Source organism: Corvus moneduloides, chromosome 9 (assembly GCF_009650955.1).
Source record: "Corvus moneduloides isolate bCorMon1 chromosome 9, bCorMon1.pri, whole genome shotgun sequence".
NCBI lineage: Eukaryota > Metazoa > Chordata > Aves > Passeriformes > Corvidae > Corvus > Corvus moneduloides.
The window spans coordinates 918,393-935,333 of NC_045484.1; the positions used below are offsets into that span (position 1 = coordinate 918,393).

The following is a 16,941-nucleotide window of genomic DNA, read 5'->3' on the forward strand; positions in this document are numbered from 1 at the left end:
TCTTTAGCTTGTGTAATTACTGCAGAAACAGGCTACAGCTTACCTAAATAGGGAATACAAGGGGTCATCTTCAAGCTGCTGATATAATCTCTAAGCCTTTTGTAATTATCTTCTTTACTCATAACATATTCCAGCTTGTCAAAGGTGGCTTTATCCTTCCGACTCAATAACTAGGGAAAGAAAACAGAGGGCAAAACCAGGTGAGTTTAAGTTTGATCATTATGATTTCTCTTTTCCTCTTACAAGCACAGATTTCCACTTTCCCATTATTGTTGCTGTTACTGGTGTGCGGGTTTTTTCTGGTTTGGTAAGTTATCAAAAGACTAATCTAGCTAACACAACTTCATGTGCTGTCCACATCAGCAGTACCCATGCCAGTAACCTTTTCACTCTGATCATCCATAAGTGTCTTGGCTTGGGATGGGATGGAGTCAATTCTCTTCACAGTAGCTAGTGTGGGCCACACCTTGGATTTGTGCTGAAAACAGTGCTGCTAATGCAGACACGTTTCTATTATTGCTGAGCAGTGCCTAGACAGAATCAGGGCCCTTTCTGCTCCACACACCATACCATGGCATATGTTACCATTTCTTTGTCAGGTACCCCGAGAAATTTTATACTAATCCAGATTCACAAAAAAACAATTTCCAAAATACCCTCTTTTATTCCTGAATTGAGATCCATCTTAAATAACAATTTTCCAAACAAACCAATGCTATTAAGATCTGATAAATAGCTTTACCTAAACGACAATTTCAAAAATAGTGAATGCAGATATACACAGATCCATGTACTTGAAGGTCTGGAAAAGAGTAAGGATTTTACCTATGGTTTTTTACAGAAGGCTCATGGACTTGTATTCTTCTGCCAACTGGCAATTTTACTGGCTCTTAACATTACAGAAACATCCACTTTGAACAGAAAACTTATAAGTCATGTTTCTCCTTCATTATGCATTCCCCCTGCCTCCAGTCCCTTCCTTTGATAGAAGTAACAGCAAGCAGGCTCTCTTTGTAAGATTGGGAAGTAAGTTAAGATATTTTCAAAAGACCTTGCTGAACTGCTGCTGCAAAACTGCCTCAAAGTCTTCATTTCAACTCAGAGTCAGAATTTAACCAAGAGGGGAAGATGTTCCCACCGAACGTTTTGGCAGGAGATTCAGTGTTCCAAGTCCCAGTCACCATTTTTGCCCTACAATGCAATCACAAGGGTCAGATCACTAAATTTCTATGCATGTTCCCTTTTCACTTCAGTTAAAGATCAACCTAGGTGATTCTGACAGAAGTGAAGTCTCCCTTCTGTAAATTCACCTCTGAAATATATTATTTTTACTTACATTTCTTATATCCAACTCTTCATGAGGACAGACAAACTAAACACTGGCTTTCAGGAGAAAGCCACTTGTTGAAACTGAATTGTTTCCCAAGACATACTGATCACTGACATTCCAGCAATTAATTGGCATCTTTAATTTAGGTTTAGTTCCAACACTCAAACGAACAGCATCTCCCATTCATTAGAACTACAAACTCTTTCAGGAGAAGGAAGCAGCAGACTGGCAGTACTCCTTTCTAACCACCTAAACATGACATTTATCTTCTGAAGTTCATCTCCTCAGAGCTGGTTCCAGTTTTATCAGCCTGGACTAGCTTGCTTTTATAATATCCTAAAATATTCTGCCATCATTTCATGTCTGGAAGGTTTTTGTAGTTTTGCAGACTGAAAGGTAAGACAAGACCAACAGATATAATAATGGCCTGACTTCAAACTTGAATGAATTTTATTTTCCTCAAAACATGCTGATTTGCTCACTCCTATTCAAGTCTGATGTATCTTTTCAGGCTCTTTGGATCATCTCGTAACAAGTTGATCCTGCATCACTTCCCCTGGTGCTCACGGGCCAACTCCTGGCATGCCTCCACTTCCTGCACTAAGGGAGAAAAGTACAGAGAAGCCAAGCACATTAGAAACGTTTCTGTGAGGGCCAAATAAGGACCAATTTCTTAGTCCTTCAGTTTTGAAGCCGCTTCTTTTTTAAATAATGTTTCTTCTTCTGTTTCTTAGATGAAAAGAACAGTGAAGAGCTGTACATATGCAGAGACAATAAAACCTAAGGCTGACTCTTTACAGCAGCATGGAAGGATTTGGAGCCTTCTAAATTGCTCTTGGCTTTCTAGCTCTGGCATGCCAGCCCTGAATACAACCTTTTTGAAATGCCAGCAAGAAGAGATGAGGTCTCAGGATGCTGGCTCACCCCACTCCAGTTATTTAATGATTATTTGCTTACACTGCCCAAATCCTCACTGGTTGTCTAGAATTCCTTTACACTAAATGGAGAGAAGCTGAATATTCTGTTCTGTGAACCTTCTTGGAAAGGCTCATAAAATTCTTTTCAAGCTTTGAATGGGGCAAATCACACATTAAAAGCAGCACTTATTATTCTCCAGAGTTCAGAGTGTGTGCAGGCAATGAGCGAGACAAATTTCAGACTAATTCAGACATACCGTCAGAAGACATGAATTTCATCTTTTTTAGGAACATTAGATTACCAAGCAAGTATTTAATGGCTCCTTTCAACTCTAGATTCCAACCATATAAGGTGGCTTTATTTTTTAGGGAATGAATATACTTGCAGCTATTTTCCTGACTTTGTAAGTCGAGTTGATTGAGGGTTGCTACAAACCATCTCAGAAATGGAGAAGAAATCCTTCCTTGTTGAAGGTTTTGGAGGGTTACTGTAGAACTTTCCCAAACACCTGGGTGACTCAAATAAAGGCTTGGTGCGCCTCTTCTTGCTTTTAATATACACAAAGCCAAAGGCTTAGAATTACTTGCAGAATTTATAAGCTGAACTTCCAAGAGAAGGACAACTAAATCAGTTTGCAGTGCACACTGCTGGGAGCTATCCTGCAACTTGAATTTACAAAGGCTTATGTAAGATGATGAAAAGCACAGACTCACTTGGGATTGTATGAGGAATCGAACACCTGCAGAAATGTGGGAGACATTACTGGAATTTCAGAGGTTGGAAGAGGGGTGAACTTTAAAGACTGATACATATGTCAAGAGCACACAAATAAACCTTTTAAGTGCAAACTAATGCATAACCAAGCATCAAAAGCAACTGGGAACTCCCAGTTCTGAATGGCATCACCATGGTAGTAACTAATGTGGTTATTATTAATATTTGGTGATAGTTACATTTGATTTGCGTCGTGTACAAAAAGAGATTTAAAAATCAACTTGGCCTCACAGTTATATAAAACTGTCCAGGCATCAATTCCTCAACATAAAACCTGAAAACCAGAAGTTCTCCTCAAGATCATTTTGAAGTGTTAATTACACTAAGATCTCCTCAGAGAGATTTTTGGTATTTGGAAGCAATGTCTAACTTAATTGTGCATTTGCAAAATGTGACCAGAATTCTAGATGAGTATCTTAGCAGGAGTGAATTATCTTCTGTTTTGGTAATATTTATCAACTGAACAACATTTTCACGCAGTTATCAGACAAATAAACACTTTTTGCAACATCCAAGGATGCACTGATGTGTGTTCAGTCAAAGTTTTCAGCTTTTTTTAGTGATCTATTTATATGTATCCCTTGCACAGGAGCATTTCAGTCACCTGATTATTTCTGTCACACTGAATGTCACATTCATCTGAAACAGCTGGAAAACTACACAATATATCCCTAAATAAGGACTGTTTCCTATGCTCTGAGGTATCAATGAGCAAAAGTAATTCCTTATATTCGCCTTATCAAGGATACAATGATAAAACAATATTAATGCCAGTCAAAAAACAGATGACAAATGATTCCAAAGAATACTGTTCTTTCACAACTGTACAAAGGCAGAACTACAAATATACTGCCTAATGGAGCTGAAACTATGAAATACTAAAGAAAAGTGCTAGGGTTAGTTATCAGTCAGAGAAACAACAAATCTCGTTATGGAAACTGAATCCAGAGTTTCTGAACATCTGCTCTCTACAGCAAAAGAAAAATTCCAACAGTATAAACTCCTAAATGATTAAAGTATGACCCACTTTGGCATTCAGAATTTTCCAGCAACTAAATACAAAATAGCTTCTGGCCAAATGAGAAGCCTCTGCATTTAGCAGAACCTGCAGGGAACAATTTTTCAGAGGAAAGTATTTCTACACCAGAACGGAAAAAAAAATTCAAGAGGAAACCATAGACTTCAGAGGAACTAGAAGCATTATGTAGGCAGCAGAATAAAATTAAAGCTCTCTGTAGTAACTGCTGCATCCTTGAAAACAAGCTTCAGAACGTTCTGTTTACCAAAGCACTGATGAACCCCAGCCCAGGGTCCTGCTGCTCACTTACCGCCCACGTCTTGGTCAGCCTGAAGATCGGAGCGCTCTGGAGGCCTGACACCACTGCCATGAGAGCATGGAGATTGTTCAGCTCATACAGCTTCTGAGGGGGAAAAAAATAAATCATAACAATAAGCAGCATTCCAAGTGCTGCCAACAGTGAATGCAGAATAAATAACAACACAAAGACGCAGAAATCTGCACGGTCTGAAATGAGGTGTTACAGCGCACTGCTGTGCGCCCAGACCGCTTTTATGGCACCTCCTGATTTTTCACTACTGCATCTCTATGGTTTTGGATTACACTAACTAGCTGTTTCCTAGCCCAGAGAGAACCCTTAAAAATATCTATACAGACACACATCTTGGGGAAAACATTAGAAGTGCCAGAAATTTTCTGACATTCAAACCCAACAAATTCCTTTCATAGCATTCAATAGTATTTTAAAACAACATGCCAGAAAGGACAACTCAGTGGTGAATGATGTAATCATTCAATTTAGGCAACTACCAAGGCTACATCAAAGCACCCAAAAAATGAAATCAAGGAGGTGAATTTCAATAGCCACATACCTGGAGTACTCCTATCACTGAAAGGCCATTTTTGGGGTATGACAACTAACTAGTGGAAAGCAACAACCCAATCAAAACTGAACAGAGAAAACATTAGGGTAAAAGAATTTTCTCAAAACCTCTCTACAAAACACTGTGTTTATGTGCATTTTCTTACACATTTGGAATTTCCCTCCCTTTTCTTTTTCCTTTCCCTCTGTCTCCAAAACTATCCACTGCCTTGGCCAAGTAACTACTGGTACTACTCTCATGAAAGCTTAAAAACAGTCTGGAAGAAAATTCCTGAATCTCTTCTGCAACTTCAATTGTTCTGATAGCTGTGAGCACCCAGAGATCCAAAGTACATTCATTTTTGGTGCAGTGCACCCAAACTGAGGGTTTTACCCCTAACTTTGCTGAAGAGAAACGATAATCACAGTACTGCAAATCCTGTTTAATCCATTTGGAATATTCACCAAGGTAGGTCAGGATTCCAGCAAGAAAAAATAAGGAACCCTTCCTATTCAAAAAATGGTGGAAATCCTTTTTCCTGCTTGAAACTCAGCTTACTTCTTGCTTAGGAAGCCTTTCATGAGGCAAAAGGACAAAAAACTAGACCAAAGTAATACTGACTAAATGCTGAACATCAAAGGAGACCTTCTATTTGGAAGGATGAAAGCGCTACTGCAAGGATGGCTTTCTGGCTAACAGTTTTGGAACAGGGCAAACGATTCTCTCTCCACTTAACACACTGCCAGGAAACTTACAGCCTTTTATGGAACAAAGTCTTCACAGGCACGAGTTAGAAATGCCACTTTCAATGGCACCCCAGTTGCATTTCCAGTCTGGGTGCTCAGACTCCCACGATTCCAGCACGTCCTGCTGACAGTGGGAGTTTGCCCACACTTTCTGATGAAGTCCTTCCCTCTCCTCATCCTCTTTTGGGAGGATTCCTTAGTAATCAAGTGTAAAGGGCAATCAGTGTTTTGTGGGGCAAGGTGGAAGGGGTTGGATGTTTGTCATATAGCACAGTCCTATTATCTTTCCAAGCAGTCCTGCTGAGGTTTGTCCCTCCACTTACACAATAACCCTTTTTCCTTGCACACACATCCCAAACAAGGTAATAAAGTTCGCTGTCCCAAAGGACAGTGTAGCTGATAAGAAAGGAAAAGAAGGGCTTTCCCAGCTGCTGCCAGCATTGAAGCAGAAGCCATCACCAACCAGGACAGTCCAGGAACTTCAGGAGAATGCAACTATTAGGTCTAATTGCTTCAGGCATTAAGCAGTAGAGATGAGATACCATTTAAGGACTTTGAGCTATACCACAGGTTGCCAGCACAAGGAATTCACTGCAGAACGGATCTACAGCCTCTCTGAAGAAAAGGTAATCAGTGTGGTGTCACCCTTGGCACCAAGGTGCTTTGATAATAGCTTTGGTGTAAACAGAAACTCCTTCCAACAGCCCCCACTGCAGTCACTGCATGGCAGCAGCCACATGTAAGCAAAGCCAAGGTAACAAGCATAGAAATACATTAACTGATTAAAAAAACACCCCAAAGTTTCTTGCTTTTTGTAACTGATTTTTACAACTGACAGGTAAGCAAAGCTCAATTATCTGATTGTTAGAGCACATAACTGCCTCCAAGGCAGCAGCATTCCAGCAGACACTGCAGCCTGCAGTGCACTGGTGAGGTCAGGCGTGCTCAGGGTGCTGTGCCCAGAGGGAGCCCACAACACCCAGCACTGGCCAGTCCCATCCCAGTATGAACCAAACCTGAGCCCACCTGGCTGCACACATCTGTTCTGCACTATGGCCACACAGAGTTCAACTTCTCCCTCCTATGGACGGACACGGATCAGGAAGACAATTTTTGTATGTTTTGTTTCAAACAAAACCACAAGAATTGAGTTTTAAAAACACATGAGATGAAGATACATTAACTCACCAGACATCAGAGGATGCTTAACAGAGATCATTAACAGTTTATGACCACAGCATGATTATTGAGCAAAGTCTGTGTACAAAATTAGCTCTTGCTTTGCCCAAAGTTGAGAGTTAAATCCCATAGGAGGAAAATATTGCTTCATTAAAAAAGGCCTTGTCAAGACAGGGAATGCATTTGAAAACAGAATTAATTAATTAACTAACAAATATTTTACATCTTTTTTTGCAGGTAACCCAGAGTGGTCACAGCAGTCAGCTGTAGTAAAAGGCAGCCACCATCTGACAGCAAACACTTGAAAAACATCCCCTTCTTCTCACTACTGTGAAGAAGTTTCACTCTGTTAGAACTCCCGATCTGCTGCCCCTTTTCTTACGAGTGTCAGTCCAAAAGGCTTTAGGAAAGATTGAGAGCTCCAAAACGTTTTCTGAATTCAAATCTATTTTTCAAACCGTATTTGTTAAGTTGGTATTATTGGAGTAAAAGATCCTTTCCTTCCAAAAGCAAACAAACCATTTCTGTTCTGACTGATGCTGTTTAAACTGACTGTACACTTCGTGACACACAAAAACCCCAAACAGTTACTGATGTCAGCAGACACAACCACAGGTAAGTCAGGTATCAGACCAATATTTCCCCATGTGTACTTTTGAACGGACCAAATTAGATATCAAACCTTTGATCACAGTGAATCCCACACCCCCTTCACAATATAAATTCTTACCTTTGCAGTTTTAATGTAGTGGCTCAAAACCTCAGCTCGTATTTTTAAAGTCTGTGCATGCAGAATCTCTCTAACAACCCAGAAGCTTACCTAAAAAGTAGAAAAAAATCCTCTTAAAAAATACAGAATTTCAATGCTACACCTGTAAAAGCTTTATTTATTTTTATGAAAGTATGATCTATGGAAACACACTTGAGTTCAGGGTAAGCTTGAGGATGAGATCACACACAAAGCAAATGGCAGACCACTCAAACTTTGAACAATGCTCTCCCAAGAAAATAAAATAATGAAGAAATGTTATGAAAAGCCTACAAAAGGAGGGGATATAAACACTAGCATTGAATCATATCCATTGGTTTGCTTTTCCACAGCATCAAAGCTGCGTTACTCAACTATTACAGGAACTGAACAGCTTCAACTACAGCTCACTGACACTTCCAACACCTCAAAAAACAATTAATCCTGAACCAAACTGGAACAGAAGGTAGGAAGCTCTGCCATAACCCAGCTCACAGTTTGCACTCTTCTTTCTGGCTCTGCCAATTACCTGCTAATATCCAGCACAGTATCACTCTGAGTTAAGCTTCCCAGCACTGACTTCACTGCTGTGCAAGATCGCTGCTACGTTCAGTACAAAGGATGGTTGCTGCATTTCATACTTGCCCAAACCTCTCAAAAAGGCTATACTCTGGAAATGTTTGGTAATGTGTCTAAACTCTACTGCTTTCTCTTCTCTGCTCCTCTGCCCTCACAAAGAATGATAAAAAATTAACACTTCTGTAACTGCGATAGAGCAGTAGCAAAGAATTAGCAAAGGGTAATAAATACTGCAGCTTTTATTCATGTATTCACTGTGAGTTAGGAAAAAAATTAATTATCATCAAGGTAGAGCATGACTGGTATTTACAAAACTACTGAAAATGGTGTATGAAGAAATGTACATTCTCATACATAAAAGCCTTTCAACACGTCATGTTGCTCTGACTTTTAAGTGATGCTGAACTACTTTGTGTAAACTAACATTGTGTATGTATTCAGGTTCCTGCCCAAAGTCTCAATTAGAAAAGGAAATACCCTGTTCCACTTTGTTCAGTATGACAGCTCCTTAGACAGAAGAGCACAAGAAGATCCACACCTCCAAAATTATTACATTTACAGCGAAGCTACAGAGATCTGATGAAAACTGGGATGTTAAATCATGACAGCTCTTTGGAACTGAGAAATGGAAGAATGACAAGAAAACCCACAAAAAATCCCCACAAACATCCTTTATAAGAACCACTTTCCCCTTTGGTCTGTTTGTCTGAGATTGTATTAGCCAGGAAAGAATTAACCATGGAGCTCAGGTTTCTGTTTCCTTTCATTTTTCTTCATTTTCTTTCCTCTTTTTCTTTTTTGTAAAGCAAAATATCTGCTGACAAACTGTGTTATCCTCACAAACAAAAAATGGTTCCATGTGATTAAAAAAAAAATCTCAGCATGCTGCCATGCTCAAAAATGGCAGATGCTTTGAAACCACAGTTTAAAGTTAAAAGGAGAAAATACGGAAAATTGTCTCAATTTTAATGGTACATCATCAAATTGTAATAACCTGAAAATGACAGTGACAGTACCTGTATTTAAATGACAGAGATTGCCCATTCCCTTTGTTTAGTTATATAGAACAATTTTCCTTTAAGGATGGGGCTCCAACTGCTGAGACAATGTCAGCAGTAGTGAGAGAAAAAGAGAATTGAAAACTCTTGCAGCTTCTTTACTGCTTAGAAAAGGAAAATATGTAGATTGTTGCCAGCTCTGCTCCAGTATTTTCTTTAAATAAATATTCTGAAGGTGTCCTTACTGAGTCCTGCCAGGAGCAGGGAGTTGCACTCAATGATCCTCCTGGGCCCCTTCCAACTTGAGATATTCTACGATTCTGTCAAATACAGAAGTACTGAATACACAAAATATTTGCCAGTACTTCAAAATGTTGTCATAAAAAGCCTGACCTTAGTTTGGTGCTCTGCTGTAGTTACACAGCTTGAGAAAAAGAACTTTTTTCCCCTGACTGATCAATGAGTTTTTAAGGAGATGCTTTCCCACTGATGATCAAAGGAATTTAAATTTTTAACATAGATTTCTGTATCATAAAGAATCAGGTAAGGACAACACACGCAGCACTGCGCCTTAAGACCCCAAACCTCTTTGATTTGAAGTGAACAGAGTGCTGCTGTAACAGGAGAATGCCTGGGGTAGGCCAGACTGTGACACACTTGCTCGGAACACAGAGCAACGCTCAAGCACTTTCATCAGGATAAAACTGCCCCAGTTTCCTCTGCTGGTCCCGACTTCTGTGGAAGTCCACTGGCATCACAGAGACACAAACACTGTGACACACAAATGCTCCTGTTCACCCAAGGAAGCCTGGTTTCTGACCCAGTGCCAGCCAGACCTCACCTCAACGCTTCCAAGCTCTTGCAGGAAAAAAAAAAACCCCAAACAAACCAGAACAAAACTTCCTTCGAAGCTTAGAGCCCTGCAGTGCCTTCAGTGACAGAGCAGGCAGGAGATACAGAATTAAACACACTTAATCACTTCCACTTCAACCACTTCCAGTCTTCTTTGATGTGTTTTTACTGACATAAACACTGGGTTTTGGCTGCTCTTGTCTATTAACTGGTATCTCTAGACAGCACCATAACCCAATATATTCCACATATTGAAAAAGCAATAATTTCAATAAATACTTTTGTTCATTCTTTACATAAAGAATACATATTTGTTCCACATATTCCTCTCTTGCTGCATTTAAATGTTGTTATACCAACATCAATCAGCTAGATGACTCAGAGCCTTTGGGTATCAATGCCTTTGATACCAGTTCAAGGCAGCATTTAAGCCTTGACATATGAGTGCATATTTATATTCTTCCTTATTAAGGTTCAACTGAGAATAACAGGCTTAACTTTGAACACATCTGTTCTTAGATCACATTTTAAGATTTTTAAATTATCTGAAATACTAATTCTGTTATGCTGGTGCTTTTAAGTTCACAGTCACAGCTTCCAAAACTCATTGTACTTTCTGTGCTAATCAAAAGACACAGAAATTCAAGAGAATCTCTTTGATAGTTTCTGGATTTTTCTTTCAGGTATCTTCCATGCGTACTAATCACTCCATTCCTTACTTTCCAATAATCCCAGTTAAACTCACTGCAATTCAGCAACACTACAATATTCAAGACAAAGTTCTACATATAATGTTTGCATTTGGGTTAAAAAAGGATGTAAAAAAAAAAAAATCAAACTAAAAAGCCCCATAAACACAGAGTCAGTAAAACATAAAATCTTTCTTTTGCAAGTGGGATCTCTTCCTTTGAAATTGTTCCAATGTACTGAATCTAGTTGACAAGTTTCACTAATATTTTAAGCTCTGTGGCAGCACAGTTCCACTCCCATTTAAATAAAAACCTCAAGAAAGAGGTTTTCAGTTGAGGGACTCTGATAATCAAGAGAGCAAGAGTTACCTTTACATAAAGAGTTACCTTAAAAGAACTGTGTTTGTTTGAAACATATGATGAAAGTTTATTTTTAAAAGGTAGGACAATGATCCAGTAAGTGACCTTGGCAACTGTGCACTCTGACAGGTTTACCACTAACAGCAGCAGCAAGTATAAAACCCACTTTCAGAGGAAAGCTGAAAAATGAGAGATCAGAGTTTAAAAAAAAAAAAGTGAAGAAGTTACATATCTTTAAACAATTTTTAATATAAGATATGTAGATCTATATGGAGTAGCAGGTAACAATGAATTCTCCAAAAATAGAGAGTACTGGCAAGGAAGGATTCAACTGATTTCTCTTCCCTGAACTCGATCTGTTTTTACAGGCACCACATACAATTATCCCATAACTAATGCTGGAACTGCCCCACTTCATCCTCAGTGGAATGTAATCAACTGCACAGAATCATCACTGTTTCCAAAATGCTATCTGCACATCAATTTGCTGAGAAGCAGCTGTTAGTAATTTAATATTCTCTTGACTTAAAAAGTGAGAGCTGCTCATGGTTTTCCTTTGGCAAGCTGGGGCCAAAAAGGAAAGAGACAGATGCACAATGCTTAACTGAAACCCAGTCACATTTCAAAGGTTACCAAAATTTTGATGACATGTATTCCTGCCTGAGAAGGCCAGAAGTCCTGATGACTTTCCCAATTACTTATTTAAGGACTAAGCATTAGAACCCCCCAGGTAAGTGGAGCAGAAACAATCCTTGTCCTTTTCCCTCTCCACTCCTATACAGCAGTAAGACTGATGGCTTTCCTTGATGCCAGAACAAAGGCTGATGTAAACTTCATGGAAGTCTTGCTCCTGTGATAAGGTTTCTCCTCCTTCCTCCTGGCTACTGAGCATATTTTACCAATTCTTTAGTATGTCTGAAGCTGACTTCAGGCAGTTCCTGCAGTTCTGCAGTACAGCACACTGAGAAGTGAACACAGAACAACTGAGAAGTGAGCTCCTTGATGAGTTACACTGCCTAACGTGGCTCTTACTGCAAAAACATTCCACAACATTCAGCAAAACTAAACATTTCTCTGAAGAGTCAGCCTCCATGAATAAGCAAGGCAGCAAATGTTGGAATCAGTGACCTATCAATGAGATTAGTGTCAAAACCTTTCGTGTTTTTATACTAGCCTATACGTTCTAACAGGAGCAACTTCAGAAGCTAGACCAGGAAAATTTCAGCTAAATGCAGAACAGCAACAACAACAAAAAAACCAAACAAAAAACCTCAACGAAAACAAACAAACAAACAAAACCCCCCCCAAAACCCCAAACCAAACAAAACCCCCCCCCCCCCCGAAAACGAACAAACAACCAACCTAAAAAAAACTACCAAAAAAATCCCAGGGGGGGGGAAAAAAACCAAACAACAAAAAAACACCACAAAAACCCCCCCCAAAAAACCCAAAAACAAAAAAAACCCCCAAATTCTTGACCAAATCCCCCAGATCTCAGCAGATGGTACACTCACAAAAAGTTTGCAGTGTAACATTTCCTCTTTGGTCCAGTGCCCAAAACCCAAAACCCAGACAAGCATTTCAGTCAGTAGGTTAAGAAATATTCTTAGTGTTGTCAGTGAAAAGTAATAGGATTTGATCATATCCTCAATGAGAGCAAAATGAGAAAGTATGCAAGAATTAATAGAAAAAAACCTCTGAAAATTGCAGAGGTTTGGTCTGAGTTTCAGATGATTAACAAAGATCTCTGTAAGTCTGAGACCAGGTACAGAGGTTAAATCTGGAGGACAGCTTGTAAGCTTGAGACATCATTAAACATTTACAAGAAGAGAGATGAGAATAAGAGAAGTACTTCATCTGAAAGAGAAAATATGGCATCACTTAAAAGAAGCATCACAGTTTTGAGAGATGACTGGGTAACTACATAGCTGGACTCCTCCAGCTTTAATTGTGGAGAAAGGGAGACTTCTGTTCTTCTTTTAGCAGCTGATTTTATACAGAGACATTGTTATGTAAGAAAACCATAAGCCTCAAATATACTACCTAAAAATGATGCCAAATAGAGAGTTAAAGAACAAATTTCGTACAGAACAATTGTTTGGAATTTTTAAAAGTTTGCCTAGAATCACCTTCAAAAGGTTACCATGCTGACAAGAGGCTTCTATTTCTAGGGACAAAAACATCTATGTGAAGCATAAGACACTCAACTAACACAGAAGGAAATTACATCTAATTACTAGTCCAGAAATCCTGTATGGCAAGCCTCTAAGCTGTAATTACGATCCTGTCTTTACATAAAAGACAGCCAGCAGTTATGGGGAAAATATGCACTTGTCATCAATTACTGCTATTTAAAACAGTCACAGCCATTTCTTCAACACTGGTTTGGTCTTTCTGCGTATCCTGTAGATAGAGTATCTGCTAAAAGGAGTTCCTTAAGTTGTCAAGTAATCAGCTACGATCCAAAATAAAAGTGATGTGCCAGAACACTTAATCCCACAGACTTTCTGAAATGTGTACATGTCATAATGCTGGAAAAAAATAACTCACATGATTGAATCTTCTGGTGAAAGCAACAGCATTCGGTGCAGAACTGTATTTCTCTTTTTTATTCCAGCCACAGCTTGCCAGCTCCTGGGAGAACAAGGATGAAAATTCACTTCCTTAATTTAGTGTATAACTCGTGTTCAGAGCCAAAGGCATAGAGAGACACAAATCTTGTAAGTTCTGAAATAACTTAAGAGAGCAACAATACACTGAAGTCATACAGTTACACTTGCTCTGATTCCTTCTGCAAACTGAGATTCTGCAAGTGTCATTTCTGAACTGCGTTGAGTTATTGGATTATTACAATTCATCTTTGGCTGAATTACGGCTTCCCTAATTTTGGTACCACAGAAAATCCTGCTTCAAACGTGAATCTGAGCTAGAGAGCAAAATGTCCTTTTGTTTTTAATCACCTTCTGAAGATATTTAAAGAGATGATACACCTTGTTAACTCAATCTAAGACATGTCCCATATTTTTAACTTGGCATGTTGCATTAAAGAAATGCCAAAAAAGTCATTTTTGCAGTAACAATAGAAGAAACACTATTTTCAGTTTTCCCTTCCAAAGGAGCCTATTTTGGGAAACTACATCATCTTGTTATTTACCATCACTTAATTTCAACAAAGCAATTTTCATTAAAATCATAAATAACTAAATGTACCAAAATGAGCTCTTCCATTTGCATACAAGAGCATATGAATAGATGCAAAGACATACAGCATTCAGCACACAACCTGTTCCACAGTGCTACCAAGAAAAAGAATCAATACAGACACAGCTTAATTATTCAAGTGGTACAATAGCAAAGTACAGCCCTTCATTTTCACTTACTCATGTCTTCCTTCCAGATCATCCACTCTGAAGTGCTCTCAGTTTTATCACCACACTGAGAACTACTCACTGAAGCCAGACTCACACTACACATCCAGCTGCCATATGACTTAGGTAAGGAGACTCAACATGTAACCAATAATTGTGCCCTTTAAGACACAGTTCAAAAGAATTTGGTATTGGATAGTCTAAGCTCTAATTTTTTTGACTTTTTAAAATCAAGAACTTCTTAACATCTTTCCAACCAATGTCCCAAAACTACTACAGAATCTCATGGCAGTTAAGAGGGACCCTGAATTCTTCTACTTTGGAAGTTTGTGGTGTGCTGGTATTGGTTAGAGAAAACTCTGAGATTCCTGGCCAGGCACTGGGAAGAATGTGGAATTTCTGGCTTTGTATCTAGGGCCATTCCTTCAAATTTCACTAGGAAGTTGTGCCACCCAAGCCCATCCTGGAAAACGTGGCATGTTCAGCACAGGAATGCATGTGCCCATGTCCTTACGCCTGCTCTTCAATGACTATGCATGAGACAACCACACAGCCCTGAATTACTACAGTTCCAAAGGACAGCCAGCTACTGGAGAAGGGAGCCACTCAAGAGACACTGGAATCACAGCTCTGCACTCAGAGGAGCACAAGGGAATTCATCCACTGGCATCTCATAATCCTTACTTAACAGCAGGAAAAAATTAGTTGTCACCTCAGGTTTAGGGAAAACATGGTAATTTCTTACAAATTCAGGCCATGTCTTTCAAGTTCAATTCTCATCACTGAGTAAAAAACTCATAAGGATTCTGGGCAGAAGCTCCCCATTGCCCTGGCCCTGTACATCGAAGGGCCCACAGGGTACAGGCATCAGTGGCAACAGATTTGAGAACACTGCAAAACAGAAGATCCTGCTCCTGACTGGAAAGACACGCATCCAAATGCTTTTCCAGAGGTGCTGAGGCACAGTCACACAGGCACCCAGGACCTGTGCCATCAGTTCTGATTCTTCAGCAGCTTAGGGCAACATCCACTCCACTGTTCAGGGACAGACACAGGAGAGGCACAGAGCTTCCAGAGTTCCAAAAGCATTTTCCCCCTCCCTTTATGAAGCATAGGAAACGCTTCCCCATCCCACTTGCAAGACCCATCTCCCCTGGGCAGCCAACTGGTTTTTTCTCTGGTCTAGAAACTTAAAGGAAAGCAGTTTCCCTTTGCCTGTCAGGTTTCCCAGCACGACCACCTGAGCACTCTGCCTCAGGGGACCCCTGCTCAGAACCCTCCTGCCCCTCCCTAGAACTTGCTTGTGTGAACTCGCTGCCCTTGGCACTGCCCATCCCACTGCTCTAAGATGCCATCAGCAGAGGAGCAGCCACCAAGGTTTTTGCCTTCCCTGGATTTCCATACAGTCCCAACAAGGACAGATCTGACTGCACTCACAAGGGCAATAAAACGCACTCATACACTACGCTGGAATTCAGAAACCACTCTTAGGCTTCTATAAAAATATTCACTTCTCTGCTAAACAGGCTGTGCTGCCTATTCCATTACTCTATTTCTTGATCTTCCTCTAGGATTCCACTTTTTCCACTAGAAGTTTCAAACCTGAAGTATTCCCCAGGATTATCTTCCTTAGTCTGCCAGTCAGCTCAGGCACAGGAGCTACATCACTACAACCACCAACTTCTTATTTAATGTGGTACATTTAAACTGATGTGAAAAACGGAAAGACTTAGCATCAAGAATACAAAAACCGAACTTTCTCTGTAACTCATTTTGGTTTTCATTCCCTTTTGAATAGGTAGAATTTTATTGTCCTTAACAAAATACTGTGGGAGCGTTTAAATTATAACCTGTACTACATGGCAGAGAGCAAGATAATTTAGAACCTTTATCTAGGCCAAAGGGAAAGTTTCAAAAAGAGGAGAGAAGAAGCAAGGATTAAGAGTGGAACCATTCTACAACTTCAAAGTAGAGATTAAGAATAGTGAGTAAGTGAATTTTTTCTTCACTGCTTAGGCTGGTGAAGCAGAAGGGATGAAGAGGTTAAAGACAATAACCCAACAGAGATTTTCAATATGAGTACATATGGGCAAATAATTTTGGATGATGTACTAAAACATGTAAAATAAGTAATCAGATTTTCCAAAAAAAAAAAATCAAGCTGATGTGTTCTGCAAGGGGTCATGTGGCTGTTATTTAATGTTAACACAACTACCAGCAGCACAGCCGAGCAAATCTAAGACTCCTTCCTGCTTTACAGTCACTGCTCTCTAGAAAGCCAAAACCACTACAAGAAAGAGAGATCAAAAACCAACACACCACTTGCCATTCCCGGGGAACAGAAGGAAATCTTATCACTAACTGGGGGAATGCAGTAATTTTTTTTCCCAAAAAATTAAAATGCAAACTGGTTGCCTTCATACAAATAGACGTTTATGTCAGAAAGGTCTGTTCTTTATAATCTTTCTTTCTTACACTGCAGCCCACTAACTATTAATTACCAACAAAACAGTATTTCC

At 39.6% G+C, this 16,941-nt stretch overlaps 1 protein-coding gene across 8 annotated transcripts in view; it reads right to left on the reverse strand.

The window, feature by feature from the left end:
* Positions 1-16,941, reverse strand: part of RALGPS2 (Ral GEF with PH domain and SH3 binding motif 2) — a 115,633-nt gene that overhangs the window by 61,727 nt on the left and 36,965 nt on the right. For all 8 annotated transcript variants that reach the window (XM_032117341.1, XM_032117342.1, XM_032117343.1 and 5 more), the window contains 4 exons: positions 13,605-13,688; positions 7,559-7,648; positions 4,351-4,443; positions 44-170 (listed from right to left, as the gene is read on the reverse strand). In XM_032117341.1, the coding sequence (XP_031973232.1) occupies positions 44-170; positions 4,351-4,443; positions 7,559-7,648; positions 13,605-13,688 (394 nt within the window). The remainder of the gene's footprint in view (positions 1-43; positions 171-4,350; positions 4,444-7,558; positions 7,649-13,604; positions 13,689-16,941) is intronic.